The sequence below is a fragment of the Varanus komodoensis genome, unplaced genomic scaffold, assembly GCF_004798865.1.
Source record: "Varanus komodoensis strain SLA01 unplaced genomic scaffold, ASM479886v1 scaffold22, whole genome shotgun sequence".
Lineage (NCBI taxonomy): Eukaryota > Metazoa > Chordata > Lepidosauria > Squamata > Varanidae > Varanus > Varanus komodoensis.
The window spans coordinates 139,494-156,430 of NW_025335606.1; the positions used below are offsets into that span (position 1 = coordinate 139,494).

The 16,937-nt window shown below is 48.6% G+C and overlaps 1 protein-coding gene across 1 annotated transcript in view; it reads left to right on the top strand.

The window, feature by feature from the left end:
• KIAA1328 (KIAA1328 ortholog) overlaps positions 1–16,937 on the top strand; it is a 206,608-nt gene that overhangs the window by 71,716 nt on the left and 117,955 nt on the right. Inside the window, exon 5 of the mRNA XM_044431399.1 lies at positions 8,039–8,166. Coding sequence (XP_044287334.1) covers positions 8,039–8,166 — 128 coding nt within the window. The remainder of the gene's footprint in view (positions 1–8,038; positions 8,167–16,937) is intronic.

Consider the following 16,937-nt stretch of genomic DNA (forward strand, 5'->3'; position numbering starts at 1 on the left):
AAATAGAGTTACTGGTGTGAGAAGTTCTAAAAGCACTGAAGGCATTACCAAAAATGCCCTCTTGGATTTTATCAGCTTCACTGGAGTGGGTCTTTCTCACCCAGCTACCACACTTCTGATGAGAATCACCTGTGTAGCTTGGACTGTCAGAATACACATCTCATCAGCACTGATGGACCAAGTCCCTGGGACGAGTGACACAGCTCTTCTCTCTCAACTCTTTCCCTCACTCTTTTATGGGATGTATTAATTCTTTTATAAGCTCTTTGATCTCCTGATAAACCACGAAAGATCATCCAGAGCAGCGCTTTGCCATTTCATGAGGGCTGCCATGAATCTGCGTCTTTCAACAGCTTGCATTTTTTTTAAAGCAATGAGAAGGCCATCTTTACAGGAAGGCTCTTCCCTCCTGCATTAATTTATGGATTAGTCCCTTGCCCATTTTTATTTCGAATACTTTTGGATCATTCCTCTGCTCAGCAAATGTTCAAGACAGAATGCAGTACAAAAAATGCACGGGGCTTGGTGCGCTGCGAATGACTTCTGAAGCCAACCCGACTCGTGCGTGGAAGAGTTTGCCAGCTGAAGCTGTTAACCAGGCACAGTTTGAGAAGCCACAGACCAAAGTGACTAGAAGTCAGAACTGAGCCCAAAGTTTTCCAGTACCAATTCTGGGGGAAAACCAATTGGTTCTGGCAAAGAGGCTTCCCATGGAAAGTTCTCAGTGCAACTGTTCATCTTCTGTTATTCTGTTTGGTGCAAAATTTTCTTCCTGGTATTCCTGCTTAATCAGTTTATTTGGTAAGTGGGACCTTGTGACTGAATGTCTGATATCGTCCCCAGCTATCAGTAATTGCAATCATGTGGGTTAATGCAAATAGATGGGTTGGGTGACATGAGGATGTTGTTGATGGGAAATGGTGTCAGGTGGGGGTAGGTTAATGAATAAGCATGAGGAGTGCTTAAGGAGGAGGGCAGGTTGGGCTAATATCCAGAACATTCCTGAAAAATTTTATTTATTTATTTAAAAATTTCTATGCCGCCCCATTCACCAAAGCCTCGGGGCGGCTTACAAAACATCAGTTAAAATATAAAACACTAAAAATATAAAACACATTAACATTATAAAATAAGTCGCCCTGGCCTAGCGAGTCGTTGTTGGGTTAGCCCTATAACGGACCCAAAAATTTCCTCTGGAAACCTGGAGCATGCTTAATCTAAACTAAAAAAGCAAATTTTGCTCTGAAATAGTGACTGATTTGGAGTTTTCATGCATAATCTGGTTTGCCTCCAAAACCAATTGATTTTGTGATTCTCTGTTGCCCTCCACATCCTGGTGCTTTAGAGAAGCGATCTTGCGGCCCGTAAACACTGTCTGAGCAGTAGCTTGGATTCCCAGCTTCACCCTCCGGGCTGGGAATGAGAGGTCTGTCCCTCTCCCCATTCCCTCTGCAGCTAGGCTGCTCCCCGAGGTCCGGAGTGTGAGGCCAGAGGAGGCCTAAAGGGATGTAAGGAGGGAGGAGACTGGAACAGCCAGGTCACACAGCATCCTGAAGCCGCTCCAGCTCCCTCCCCTGCCCCAGCCAAATAACTGAAGCTACACTGGCCAAAGAGTCCGTGGAGTAAAAGTGCAGAGCGGGGGAATGGGCTGTGGGGGGCGAGTGCCTCTGCCGCTCCCCCTTCTCTGCAGTGGAAGCCCTTGAGCCTCTGAGCTTGGCGCCTTCTGGCCAGCCAAACAGTTTTTCACCCGAAACGTGCTGTTTTCAAAGGGCCTCTCCATAAACCAGAATTCAAGCAGCTGAAGTTGCAGGGGCATGTAAATCTTCCTTCAGGAGTTCATGAAATTTCCATCTTGTTTGTAGAAATAAATCTTATTGGCAATTTTGACCGATGGAAGAAGCTTAGTGCTTCTTGTGGTTTTTAAAATCAATTTTAGCAGCTACTGCGCAGGTGGTATGGGTGGAGATGGAGGGATTATTTTCCCAAGCAATGCATTCTGCTGATTAGGAAGCTGCATCTTTAAGTTCCTGCAGCCTTATTGATGCCAGATGGGAGCCAAAAAGATTTGGCTCTGATAGCCGGGCTGTGCCAGCCCAGAGCTGGAAATTTTTCTCTTTGTTTGGAGAACCCGCACCTTTTTCTTGAAGGCAGGTAACCTCTGTTTGGCTCATTAGTATGCACGGTGTGTCATCCCAGCTCACTTCAAAGTGTAATCAAGTCATGAACTAATTATGATACCATATTCCCAAAGAATGTAAATTTAATTTCCTTTCAAACACTATGGGAATGTATTAGCCATTCCTTTATGTGAATGCTATACCTTTCAACAATGGAGAGACAGCACTTCAAATGGAAGTGAGTGGTTTAACTTCCAGAGGCGTGGTGACCTTTTTCTTCTCTTTTCACACTTGTGCCTTGGTTTAATTGACTGGCCAATTGTTTGCTAGCATTAAAATATTCAAGCCTCCAGTTTCCGTTTTCTTCTTTGGAAATGCGCTGTGTTTCCAGCTCACACCACCGTGTCTAAGATTCTGTTGCCTGCTTTCCTGAACATCCCAAATCTCGGGGGGAAGCTGGCTTTTCCTGGAGTTCACAGCTTGAGCAGAACTTTTTCATTATTAAAGAAGGACCGTGCTGGAAGTGTCCTAGGAAGTCTATGACTTGGTTGAGCTAAATAGCCCACATAAGCTCCGTTATATTAGAACAAGAGAAGTAAATTTGTTCATAAGACATTTTATTACCTTCTGTCATTTTTGCACCTTCAAATTTCAGGTGACAAAGCCTGCCGAGAAGTAGCTCATTGTTACTCTTCACCGCAGCAATCATTTTGGCAGGGCCCTTGTCATCCCCTGGGTTCTGAAAATGCATGCAGCACCTGTTCGGTGACATTTGGGGCTGTGGGTGAATTTGGTTCTAGAAAGAGGCCTGAAATGCGTGCTTAGGAAATGAATTGAGCCACCTGGCGCTGTTGTCTTAAAACGCACACACACACACACACACACACACACACACACAGTGTTGCTTTGGATTTTATAGCAGATTGCCTTTAAAAAAAATCGGAATTGAAGAAATGAAGCTATGCATTACAAATGTAGTTTGTTGCTTGCAGAACAAAGTTTTATAATTGTTAGATGAGTAATTTTGGAGTTGTAACTTAGGTTGTGGAAAGCCTTTGAGTTTGGTGAAAACTTGAATAGTATTGGTTGTAGGAGACCCATATTCAAGACCCTTTTTAGCCATAATTTCACTGAAAGTTCTTCGGGTGAGAGCACATGCTATCACTCCATAAGCACCTTAAAGGCTGTCACAAAGAGGAAAATCAAGGCCTCTTCTTGCTGATGCCACAGCGCAGGATATGGAAGAATCAAGCCAAGCTGCCACAACCCAGATTCAGGCTGGACATCAGGAGAAGCTTCCTGACTGTCAGAGCAATGGGACCAGGTGCCTAGAGAGGTGGTGGGCTCTCCTATACTGGGGACATTCAAGGCAAAACTGGGCAGCCCTCTGAGTGGGATGGAGTGACTTGGTGTCCTGCAGCAGCAGGGGGCTGGACTGATGGCCTTCTGGCCCCTTCCAGCTCTGCTGCTCTATGTGTTCTAATTCGGTGATGTCAGGCTTGCGTCCCACAAGGTGTGACCAGGAGTCCCTCTGGGCCAGCATTCTATTGCCAGCAGGGGCGAGCTCGTTAGGCGTGTCCTCTGCTGTTGTGGCCAAAAGACTGGCACAAAGGAGGCGACTGCAAGAAGGCAGGGCAGGTCTGCAGGAATCTTTGTGGCGCCTCCTCACTGCCTCTCCCTGGAGCTGCTCTTGCAATCCGTGGCCAAACTCGGCAGCTGTTGGCCGCTGGAGGAGCTTCCCGGTCAAACATGTTTGGTCATGTAATTCCTATTAATTGCGTCTGGGAAATCTTCTAGAATTCACCAGCAAGGTAGCCTAGTATGTATTCCGGAGAGCAGTGAGTGCGTGATTCCGCGAGTATCTTTGATGGTGCCGAGGAGGGACTATTTCTGATGAGCAGCTTGCCTGCAGTTGTTGCTTGGAAGAGAATTAGGAAGAGAATTAGGAAGAGAATTAGGAAGAGAATTAGGAAGAGAATTAGGTCATCTGCACCTACTTAGGTCATCTCTGGCCAGGCTTCATGGTGTGGAGCACATGATGAACCAGTCTGACATAGTCCAATCCTACGCTACCCTAACTTACTTGGTGAGCCTGGGAGTTAGCTCTCTGTGCATAGGACGGACGGATGGACGGACAGATGGATCCCCCCTGCAATGGCAAGATGTGGCTCTGCAACAGCTTCTCCGTATGTGTTGCCGCTCCCTGGCGCTGATCGCTGCGGTAACACTTCCACCTCCAGTCTTCAGACCGCCTCCCTTCACAATGACAGTTTAACTCCTTAGCAGTTAGTTCTTTTGTGCGCGTTCCTTGCCATCACGCCGGCAAAGCCAGTGGCTTGGGAACTTTCAAAACGTTGGAGCTTGCAGTTGGCTTTATTTACTGTGATGTTGAGAGGCCTGTTAGAAACACTTCTTTGCCCACTGGAAAAAATGAGTGCCGTGTGGAACACAAAGGAGAGCAATATTGTACAAAGTAAAACCAGGTTCGTGCTAGAACACTAATAAAATAAGAAAGGAGAAAATATTAAAGGGACAAATTCAAATGGGGCTCTTCCACTTGCAGTTTTGGGCCTGCAGTACCAGGTCCCCGAGAGCCGCGGAGCAGGCCTACCCCTCCTCATTGTCCCGGTGGGAAGGACCCTTGAACTAAATAACGAGCTCCGTTGTGCATTGCACGTGTGGGAAGCAGCCTTCAAAAGGTGAGCGCACAGAGGAGCATCAATGTTTGATAACGACAGGATTGTCTTTTTATATTCTGCCGTGTAACACAGATTTAAATGAATTTGCTGGTAATTTGTCTTCAAATGCTGACATTTAACTTTCGGGCTGTATAAATGAACGGGCTTTTTCAAGAGTAAAATTCATGCCCTGCGTCCAGACTAATATGTTCACCTCCTATAAACATTACTGCCGATGGTTACAACTGGCATAAAAAATTCCTTTTATGTACATCCTCATCCCTGGCAAAGGCTCCGGAGACCACCACAAATCATTTCGGGCTTTTTTGGTGTGCGCACCGACAAAACACTGAACTATAAAACTGCCCGAGTTCCACGGCTGTCGGCTCAGAAATGCAATTAGCTTCTTTAAACTCCTGTTTGGGCCATCTTTTTGTTTCAAGCAAAGCAGAGGGGTTTCCAGGAGCTCTCCTTATTCGGAATGAATCTAAGACGAGTCCTTCCGTTGGTCCAGTTGGATCAAAGGGAAGATGCCTGGGGGCGTCTGGCAAAGTTGGGCTCCCTGCTCAGCCTGCTGCATTCGCGGGGAAGCAGCCTGCTCGCCGGGGAGGGAGTGAAGACTCGGAGCAGCCCGCTGCCTTGCCTAGTGCCCATCCTCTGCTCTTTCTGAGTGTCCAGATGGCATCTGGAGAAGCCCTCTGATAGCAGACAAGCTGGTGCCTTATTGTGCCGTTACCTGCTTTGTTGATTTGTCTGCAGGCTTCAGTGCTTGCCCATAAACTGGGAAGCCAGCAGAGGAGGTGGCTGCAGAAGAACCTCTGCGTGCGGTCGTAGGCGGCTGCGGCGGCCATCCCGGCTGGTCTTCGTCCTGCCCCTGACTGAGCCAATGCAATGGCCTTGCGGTGGTGGAGGGCCAGTGCAGAGAAGCTGCGACTCCTCGAAGTCTTTGTTCAGCCTCCCTTTCCCCTTTTAGGGTTACAACCGAGATTAGCGAAGTGGTGGCTTCGGTTTCTAGAACTCTGATGGGAGTCACCCACCCTTTTCTTCACGCATGTTAGCAAACGTTTGATTTTGCTATAGCCAAAAGGCACAGTGGATCCCCAAATCAGAACAGTTTGCAACCTGAAGAAGGGCTGTGCTTGGTCCCCTTCCTTACGAGTCGCCTGTTGTTGTTCGCCTCTGCTTGGAGCAACCCTTGCGGACAGCGAGCCCTTGCCCTGCCTGCATGCATAATTAAAAGCAGAGAGGTGGGGGGGAGTAAAAGGCAGGGGGGATGCCAAGTAAATGGTTTACCATGTTAAATGAGCAAGGGATGGAATTGTATAGTGACAGGTGAAGAGCCAATTCATCTCCTCCCGGAATTTCAATGCTGCACGCGAGGCAGGACGCTTTTGCTCACATCCTCCGAAATGCCACCGTGTGCCGCTTCTCTAGATCACTGTCCAAAACTTGTCGTCGGGCTCGGGAAGGCCTGCCAGGCTGCGCCTGCATCGAAGCCACGGGGAGTTTGCAAAAGGCTTTGCGTTTGGGAACGTAGTCAAGCAAATTGATGACCACGCTGGCCGCCGATGAATAAATCATCCGCACTGAGCTTGTTTGCATCACGGTGCGCATTCTGCCTGTCTCCATTCTTCTTGCATCCGTTGATTGAATTAGGATGCTTCGCTCCACCCTGCCCTTTGCACCTGCCTCCTGCGAACCTCGGAGCAGGGAGATGGCGGGGGAGACACTGGCCAAGAGCGGTGCTGAGGGGTGGGGCAAATTGCTTGTTCACTGCCATGCCATGCCCTGCCCTGCTCTACAAGTCCGAATGGCTTGACCGCACACAGGGTGAGCCTCTAGGAAGGCCGTCCCAGAGTTGGGGTGCCCTATTGAAACGGCTTCCTTACGTAAGCTCCCAGGGGCCCCTGGAGCGGCGCCTCTAGGGCTGTGCGTGCCCAGGCGGGCATTGGTGGTGGCGGGCGGTCTCTCGTGAACTCTGGTCCCAAGCTGTAACCAGCCCGGAAACAGACAGGGTGCCAGTGCCGCAGGTGAAAGGACCCCTGCGTGTAGAGGATGGTGAGCTGGCCGAGCGGCTCCCCTGAAGGCCTGTGAAGCACCTTTTCCTGATGGGAGGATTATGGGTGCGTGGCGGCCTGGGAGGAAGCAGGCCGACATGGTTGGCAAGCGAGTCAAGGGACTCGTCAGTGGTCCAGGAATTCCGGGAAGGCAGGATGTCGGTGGCCATATCTCTTGAAAAAATGTCATTGCACTGCAATTTCTTGCTGGAAGTGGGGGCTGCTCACCTGCCCACCCCGGGGCAGCTGGGGCAACCTAGCAGCATAGCAGGGCAGATGCCACCGGCCACCTGCTGCGGCTGAAGGAATCTCTGAATGGGAACACCCGCAGTCGCCAGTCACAGGGGCCACTGCTAAGGACGGCCTGCAGTGCAGCGACTTGGGAGTTTGTTTGCTCAAAGCCAATGACGATCTGACCTGCCTACTGCGTAGTGGAATTGTCTTGAAAAACTGACTTTAAAAATACTTAGCCGTATAAAAAGTTGCTCTTACTTTGCTTTACTTCTCCTTTAGTTTCATCTCCTTTAAATTTTAAAACTGCAGGCTTGGGCCCTAGGGGTTCAGGAAGAAAGCAAAAGAGAAGAACTGCAGTGACCATTCACATTTATAGAACCACTAGCCAGTGTTGTTAAAAGTTCCAGTGACTTTTGTTAAAAGTTATTTTTTTCACAGTAAGTTAACTACTTCTGGTCTTTAGGATTTTGATGATTAAATCATCTGTTTTAAAATAACTTGGCATTATTTTGACAGGTCACATACCAACCCTGTGTGAATGATATTATGGGAAGTATGGATGCCAAGAACTGAAGATGCATGAAGGGTAGGGAAAAGTGAATATGTTGCCCAGCAGCCTGCAAAAGAGGAACGCCAATAAGCTCAGTCTGGAATTCTCCACATGGCTAAATCTGCAAAGCAACATTCTGGAATATTGGGCTATGCATATGGGGCCGCCTTTAGTTTGTATTATAGGTGGTAGGAAATGCATCCTTTGGATTAAGGCAGTGATAGCATAACATACTCTGAGAAAGATTTTGGCGCTCTGAAGTTGTCTTTCCCTCCATGAGTTCTGACTGAAGTCTTATCCGGGTGGCCGAACAAGTTAGCCGCAGAACGAACGGGGATGCATTTGCCTGTATCCCCCACCTCTTCCATGAGCAGCACTTTTGTCCTTAACTCGCTCTCTCACCCCTGCAGCAGCAGTACAGAGAGTGCCAGGAACTTTTGAGCCTTTATCAGAAGTACCTCTCAGAGCAGCAAGAAAAGCTAACCCATTCCCTTTCGGAGCTTGAAGTTGCCAAGCAGAAAGAACAACAGGTAAGCTGCTTCGCATCCACACAGCCGCTTCTTGCTCTCTTTGGAGGGTGGTTACTCCCCTGTCAGATGGCGCTCCATGGCCTGGGTTGGTGTGAGTGCGTCCCCGTTGATCTTTGCCTTCTTGTGGGGCTCAGTGGACAAGCCCATGTGGAGAAAAGCATCTCTGGATCAGGAAGACCGTGAAGTCATTGATCAGGATGGGGCACACAGGGAACCTGTAGATTCGTTCCTGGGTGGAACGGATGAGTTGTGTCATCTTCCTGCCTCTTTCCTGGGAGTCATGGCTTTATTTTAACTCTGCTGGCTTTATTTTATCTTGTTGTACTATTTTAATCATTACATTTCTACACTGCCCAATAGTTGGAGCTCTGCTTATAGGGTTTATATCCTTCCTTTCTGTTTTGCCTCCAGGGGGCTAAAAATGACAGCACACAATGGAGAATAGTGCAAGGTTAAAGGGGATAATGAAATCATCAGATAAGGTATCATCCAGCAAACAAACCATTAATTGCGGAGGAGGCTGCCTTTCATAAAAGGGACCAGATAACGTTAAAATTTGAGACTGTCTGACGCTCAGGGAACATGTTCAGCAGTTTGGGTGCCAGAAGAAATGTCTCTCACCTGCTTTACCTTACTGTGATGTGAGCTTTCTGTAGCTTGCAGCCTATACCCTTGGGTGCATGAAGCACTGAAGGAGTGGGCTTGCAAGGTGCTAGGTACGACCTCATGAAAATCATAATTTTTGTAAAACAAGCTTTTTAAAGTGGATGCAAGCTGAAAGGGGAATGGACGAAGGTGAATTCGGTCAGAAAAGTAGGCTTTTGGTTTAATGGGTAGCTTTCCTCACTCAGACCACCCGTTAGCTGACACCTGGGATTTTGAGTCTTTACTGCTGCACATTTTGCCTGTACCCTGAAAACCAAGTCAAAATATCAATGTCAAAACTTTCTGTAGCGTTCCAGAGCAGCCACGGGGAGCTGTATACAGTTTTGGAGGAAGCTCTCAGGTGCGGTATTCCAGGGATGGGTGGGACTGAAGGTGAAAGACCAAAAACAAGACCTCGCGTAGTTTCATGCGGCTCCTGTCAGCAAGTCAGTCTTTGGAGAGGCGTTTCAGTCTTTTAGAATGGCAGTGGGAAACTGCCTCAGGGCCAGGAAATTGCCATGCAGGTGGTGGGGGAAAGGAGACATGGCTGATGAGCGGACCACGGCGAACTAGCTTTGGCTCGATGGCCTGCCGTTCCACACCCCTGCTCTGGCATCTGGAGGAAAGGTTCTCTCTGCCGCTTTGGAAGGATGGACAAGCGACAGTGGATCAACTCCTGTTCTTTGTAACAATCGCAAGACTGCACCGTGTTACTCTGGGCATTAGTCACTTACTGAACTGTGAGTCTGAAACCTAATTTTGTTGGTGCACGGAAGAGTGGCCTGATAAGGGGCCAGAGCATGAAGCATGCGAGAACCGGGCTGGCGTGCTGGTGGTTAGAGCGTTGGACTGGAGACCTGGGAGGGCTGGCTTCTGGTCTCCGCTTGGCCACAAAGCTCTCCAGCTGCCTCTGGGCCTGTCACTCGCGCTCTCGGCCTAACTATCTCACAGGGCTATTGTGGTGTGGACAAAAGGGAGGGTAAGATCACTGTTTAAAATGCCTTGGGGTCCTTGTAGGAGGAAGAAAGTCGGGATATAAACATAATGCAAATGATCTTAACTCACCTGTGCTCTTCTGCTATTGGCCTTATTGTCTTATTGAAATATGGCCATTTAATGGCTTGCTTTTGTGGTTTTTACTTCATAGACCGCCCAGAGAGCCTCGGGGCTGTGGGGCAGTGTAGAAGTGAAAAAAAAAAATGAATGAATATTCCTTTGGGAATGGCAGGCCTTTGAAAATCAAGGGGTTCCAACTTGGCTCAGTCTCTTTCGCCTGCATTTATGATCTTGTCCAAGTCGCTTCTCCCTCTAAGGACTCGGATGCCTGAAGGCACGCCTGCGTCCATATCTGCCCTCCCACCCCTTGAGATTGGCGGCAGAGGCTCTCCTCCAGGAGCCCTCCATGAAGGACATCAGCAGGCTGAGTACCCGGAGGAGGGCCTTCTCTGCAGTGGCGCCCCACCTATGGAACGCGCTCCCCAGAGAGGTCCGCCTGGCGCCGTCATTATTTGTTTTTCGGCGCCAGGCCAAGACCTTTTCATTTAAAACTTATTTTAATTGTTAACTTATTTAATTAATAGGATTTGAAATTTTTAGTCAAGAATGCACCGGGGGTTTTTAAACATTTTTTTAAATTTGTTGTACTGTTATTATTTATGTATTTTATGCATTTCTGTATTCTTTGTGAGCCGCCCCGAGGCTTTGTTGCGATGGGGGCAGCATAGAAATGTTTTAAATAATAATAAATAAATAAATAAATTTCAGAAGTGATTCACTTTAAACTGGTACAGTATGATTGAGGTTTTGAGGTCTATCGCGTCAGCTTCTGAAGCTGGGTTTTTCCTTCACGATTGTCCCTCAGCATGACTGGAATTGTCCGCTCCGTCACCACGCGGTTGATGCCACTGTGTTGCGAACAGGCTCCCTTTGCATGATCCCACAGTGCCGCCAACCCCGGGTGGAACCTGGCAGGACGTGAGCTCTGTCACTGCTGTTGTGGCCCGGCACAGAATTCCGGTGCCTTGACCTTTGATTTCAGAGTCTAGTCAGAGGCCTGTTTTGTGAAATACTAAATTTACAGTTAGTTCAGAGCAGAAAGTATTGGAAAGCTGTGATTTTCTTACAGATGGCTATTTCGTGCAGTTTGGTTTGTAACATGACTCTTACGATGCAAGTCTACTTCCGAAGTCCTCTCCAAGCTCAGCTGAGCCAGATCCCCACATCACATGTGGCACCACCGATCTGAACGGCCCCACATGTGGCCAAAGCAACTCACACTGTTTTGTGAGTCGTTATGGATCCTCCTCTGAACTTTCTTTCAGGTGCCAGGAGAATGGAAAGCAGTGTGCAGTTCTGTTGGCTGTGAGACTTCCCCTTGTCACTGCCACCAATCAGGTGCAGTGCCGTAGACACAAAAGGACCTTTAAGATCAAGGCAGGGCTGTGCTGGGGAAAGGAAGGGGACTAGATAATATGCAGGTGAAAGCTTGTGGGCAGGTGCATGCATTGTGGACGGGGCGGAAGATGTAGTGCAGAATCCCGTTTTTTCTGGCCATGGATTCGTGTGGTCCCCTTTCAACAACTGAAAAAACTTCACCGATGAGTATCCATTTCTAATCCTTGTTCAAGCCATGAGAAACGCCATGTCCAAACTGCTATTGATGGTGGTACTGACACTTGGGTAAGAATTCTGCACAAATAAAAAACAGTTCCTCTGAAACCCCATCTTTTAGTCCAAAACATGAACCCAACACATCTTGGCTTCAGCTTTACTTGATAGGTCTCTGGGATCTGGAAGAATCTTTCATCAGTGGACGGAGCTGAGATGGAATGGCCATCAGTTCACAGCCTGGCGCTTCCATTCTGAATGTCCATCTTGGCTTGAGCGCTGCAAAGTTACTGAGGAAAATGGTGCTGAGATGATTTAAGACGGAGCCCTTGTGGAGTCAATAATCAGTAACTGGAACGTGGCGCTTCCTTTTTTGTGTGTGAGATAAAGTTAATTCCATTTGAAAAGATACTTAAGGTGACATGAATTGAATTATTCAAACCGGCTTTCTCAGCATTAACTCTAGGTTAATATCTCATGATGCCTCTGGTTTCATTATAGGAGTTTTAAGTACATAACTTTTTATAATAAATTCAATACTGAGGAGCTGGGCTGAAATTGGTTTACTTTCTAGCGAGCCATAAAAAAGCAGCATTAATTGTAAAGTGAATATTAAAGTGGTCACTGAAGTTGACTCAGACAGATGCAGAGATAGCCCTTGTGATGAGATATGTGGAGCAATATGTTTCTGACCTGACATTAATAGAAAATACCATCGATATTAAAATGTAGTTAAATCGCTTCCATCAAGAAGGATTTTAGACAGTCTCTTGGCTACTCCCAATTGTACTTTCTGTGCCGTTTTTCACAAAGCTTTACTCAGATGTAAAGAAAATTGCCCTTGTTCTAGGTAATCAGCTCTGACCTAATTATACAGTCTTTGCTTCACTGCCGTAAGAAACAGTGGAAAGAATCCAATTTATTTTGGCGAGAAATTGTGGAAACGCTCTGCAACTTGGAGGACCTGTGCTCGTGACTGCTGTGTTGTTTCAGGCTGAACTTCTGCAAGGGAAGAGAGCTCCCGAGTCTCCCATGAAGGGAGGGCGAAATCCTTCATCACCAGGCCATCTTCTTGGTACGATTCTGTTATTTGTGAGCCCGGCTGGCCTTTTACGTTTCTTGCTTATGTGGACTTCCCACTTCACCTGCAGAACCCTTGTTTGTGGCTCAACAGGAAACAGGAAAAACTAATGGAACGGCTCCACACACCCCTTTTCCCCCAAACTGAATTGTTTTTTATTTAAAAACATAAGGTAAAAATGGGCAAAGCTTTGGAAGGGTGGCAAGCGCGCCACAGTCTCAGAAACTGGCCGGGGGCTTGGGGTGAGCCTTCACGTATGGGACCGTGTAGCAGAGGAGAAGTGAGTGACCCAGTTTGCGTGATGCCCACGATGAACCGTGGAGCCTGTGCTTGAGGCTCGTGGTGTCCGGCCATCCCAGGGACCATGGGAGGCCAGGCTGCGGGGGAAGAGTACAGGCAGGGAGCGCAGGATGGCAGGGATGGCGTCGGGAAGGCCGGCGCTGGGAATGAGCTGAGGCAGCAAGGGATGCCAGAAGCAGCAAGAAGCCTTCTTCAGATATGTGCAAAGTAAATGACACAGGAACGAAATGGGGATTCGGCTACTCCATGTGGGTGGCAAAATGAGAACAGATGTCAGAGGAAAGGCGGAAGTGCTCAATTCCTACAACGTGAGTTTCTCAACAAATCCTGCCAGACTATTCTGATTTCTTTCCTCCTCCTCCTCCTCCTCCTCCTCCTCCTCCTCCTCCTCCTCCTCTGGATAGAGTAACTTCCCTGATAGAGTATGGGAATGCTGTGGACCTCATCCCTCAGCAAACCTTTTGACAGAGTGCCCCATGATCTCCTGATTAGCCAACTAGCTGAAAGTGAGCTAGCTAGAACAACGGTCTTGTGGACCCACAGTTGGCTCAAAGACTCAAATCAGACTCAAAGACTGCTCATCAAAGTCACCTTCTCAAACTGGAGAGAGGTAAAAGAGAGATGTCGCAGAGTTCAGTCTGGGGCCCAGTTCTCTTCGATACGTTTAATAATTATTTGGATGAGGAAGTGCAAGGAGCGATCATCAAATTAGCAGGTGACCCAAAGGTGGGAGGGGTAGCTAATACGCTGGAAGACAAAAGGAAGATTCAAGGGGATCTCGATAGACTGGAGCACTGGGCTGAAAACAGCATAACAGGGACACCTGGGACAAAGGAACCACATGCATCACTATGAGGTGAAGAAATTTTGGCTCAACGACACTGCAAGTACAAAGGATCTTGGAATTGTGTAGATCACAAGCTGAATGCTACTCCATAGTGTGATGTGGCTGGAAAAAGGGCACATGCTGCATTAGTAGAAGTTTCACTTCCAGCGCTGGTTAGCCTCAGTTGGAGTCCAGTGTCCAGTTCTGGGCACCTCCGTTGAAGAAAGATGTACATAGACAAGCCAGAAATGGTTCAGAGGACGGCAATGAGGGTGATCCAGAGCCTGGAAACAAAGGCATGTAAGGAGTGATTGAAAGAACTGGGCATGTTCAGCCTCAAGAAGAGAAGACTGAAGGCGGACATGGTGTCCCTCTGTAAGTACCTCAAAGACTGTCGCAGAGAGGAAGTTCACGATCTCTTCTTGCTGATGCCAGAGTGCAGGACACAGAATAACTGATTCAAGTTGCTACAACCCAGATTCAGGCTGGACATCAGGAAAAGCTTTCTCACCTTCAGAGCAATTCCGCAGTGGAACCAGCTGCCCAGAAATGTGGTGGGCTCTCCCACACTGGAGACATTCCAAAAGGAACTGTTCAGTCATCTGAGTGGGATGATGTGACTTGGTGTCCTGCAACAGCTGGGGGTTGAACTCGATGGCCTTCATGGCCCTTTCCAGTTCTATCAGGTTTTAGCTATGAAAGGGAGCAGAAAAGTGCAATAGAAAAGAGATGGACTAGGCAAAACTGCATGCAGGCAAATTTACTCGCAGCTGCCAGAAACTGATTTGGTTAACAAGTGCTGGTGAAGGGGGAAAGGGGAAAAATAAGGTGCACCCAAAGCAGGGGCAGGGACAGAGGGACCCTTCCCTCTTGGTTTTAAGTGTTGAACTGATGGTTCCCAGTACCATCAAGCTTTTCAGCACTTCCCTGACTCTCCAGTTATTCCAGAAGGGAGGGCTATTAACTCGCTCCCATTTTTCAGGGCTCCTTTTCAGCGCAGGCACCGTTGCAGCTCCCGGGGTTCACCGGCCATCCTGAATAACTCTACAGAAATATTTGCACATTTAAAGGCTGAGTAGTAAATGGAAGGGAAATAAGTGTGTGCTTCCGCAGAAATGGAACAGCTGCTTCAGGCATGCGCAGTTGCTCTCCACGTACTTCCCAGCCTTTACATTTACGCAAAAATCCCCTCCATTTCTTTCCAGTTTGTACACTGGGATATTTTTCCTGGCACCCTTTAAATGCACAAATATTCCCAAACTTTCTTTTTTTAATGTGGTATAATATGGCAGAACGGAATGGAGGAAACGGCCCGCCAGCTCCAGTGGCGCTTGCCTTCCTTTCCTAGCCTCACAGGGAAGATGCCGAGAACAGTCAGTTCAGCATGTAAAACTGAGGGAGTCGCACTGACAAGGAGGTCGCATCTTGTCTTCCCCGCTCTGAGTGCACCTTCTGTTGTTTTGCCATTTTTCTCACACTGGCGCTTTTCGACTGATACGTAACTGTGGAATAGGCCCTGGCACACACCTGCCTACATGCAGTTTCACCAAGCCGGTTTCCACGCCGCCTACTCCACTTAGCTGCTCCCGCTGACAGCCGAAGCATGCAAGGAAGTTGAATGGGCCACGCTTTCCCTGTTGGGCAGGTGGAAGGGTGCGTTTGTGGCCTTGTGGAAGGCTGGCAAAAACAGTCGTTAAAAATACATAAGGAACAAAATGGCAGCATTTTTCGAGGGTTTTTGAGAAGCATTTTGAAGCATTTTTCTAGGGTTCTTAATTTTAAGAGGTGGCAAATCAGGGAAGGTAATTCCAAAGTGTCCTTCAGCGTTGAGGGAGGGGCTCCCACGATGGTGGCCTGGGCTAGATCCCACAGAGTGGCAAGGGGTCTTGCTGCTCTCGCTGAGTGGCCCGTTAGCCAGGCCTCGCAACCCGTGATAAGATGCTCTTGCAGGTTCCGAGGACATGTTGACCCGTCGTGAATCAGGCTAGCTGTCAGAGGCCCAGGTGGCTTGTGGTTCCCAGACAAATCAACCTGCTCAAAGGCGTCTTCGTTCCGGGGTCAGTTGCCCACGTTGTGCTGTCCCGTTTTGTGAACCAGGCCACAGCGATTCTAAAGATGTGTGGTAGAGTTCCCTGGCGTGTGCGCACACGCACCCGTATCCTTAATAGGAAAGGACATTTATGATGTGCTGTTAAGTTTCCTATGGCGTCGCCTGTTTAAGTTTCCAGATTCAGCCCTTTTCTTATTTATGGCGAAACAGTGGATGTACCTGAAGCACAGCAGAGCTACGCAGCTCTCAGACTTGACCACGAGGGGCCTGCCCCGTGAGAGCGAAGCCGTGGCCTCTGGCGTGGCCTGGCATGGCGCCCTGGGCTGCACCCTTGTGGCTCCAGTGCAGCAGTTGGTCACGGAGGAGGTGGCCGCGGGGCCCATGTGCCACCGTCGCAGCAGGGAGCTGTCGTACTCAGCCTGCTTGAGGAATTCTGCGGGTAGCGGGTTCGCCCCCGTGTGAATGGAAAGCTGGCGTACAGGGGCCCTTGGCCCGGCCCGGCACGGCCCGGCACGGCTTGGCTTCCGTTCTGATGGCATCCGCGGTGGCCAGACTACGTGCTGGCTGAAGATGGTATTGCAGGCTGCACACACTGGGCACGTTAATTAATCGATGATTAAGTTAGATCAGTAGCCGAAAAACCCGGAAGAGCGCTTCCCTGGGATCCTTTTAGTACAAGTGCCAAGTATCCTCTTCATTATCATCCGTATGCATAACACGCATTCTTGCCTCCAAGACCTTACAATCCACATTTAAGCAGGAGGTGGGTGACGAAGGAAGTAAGCTGTTGTCGCGAAGGGAGTCAAGGTAGCGCACGTGCTTGTGAATGGGGTCTAACGCGTGGCAAGGTTTCCTGGCATGCTCAGGCTCCTTGAGAGGACTGCCGTCTCGCAGCTGCCGTCGCTGCCCTGCCTAGTGGTGCATTAGGCACCGGGGCTTGTTCATAAGTATCCCAAAACGTTGCAGGATCCTCCGGGGAGAAGGTTGGCCCTGCAGATGTAAGGTGGCGGCATGGATCACCATTCAGCCTATTCGTATTTACCATAGTCTGTCTGGTTTGCAGCTGCATTCTCCAACTCCAGTTAATAAGCTCCTGACATCTTACTTCCATCACTGCTGTCTCAGTAGTGTTGTATTTCCATGGCTTTAATAACTCAATGTAGACTGAAAGGATAATACTAAAGGAATTGACTGAGCTAATTAGACCCTGATTTGTCTTGCTGTCCACAGCATGACAAACATATTCTCGACATAAATAGGAT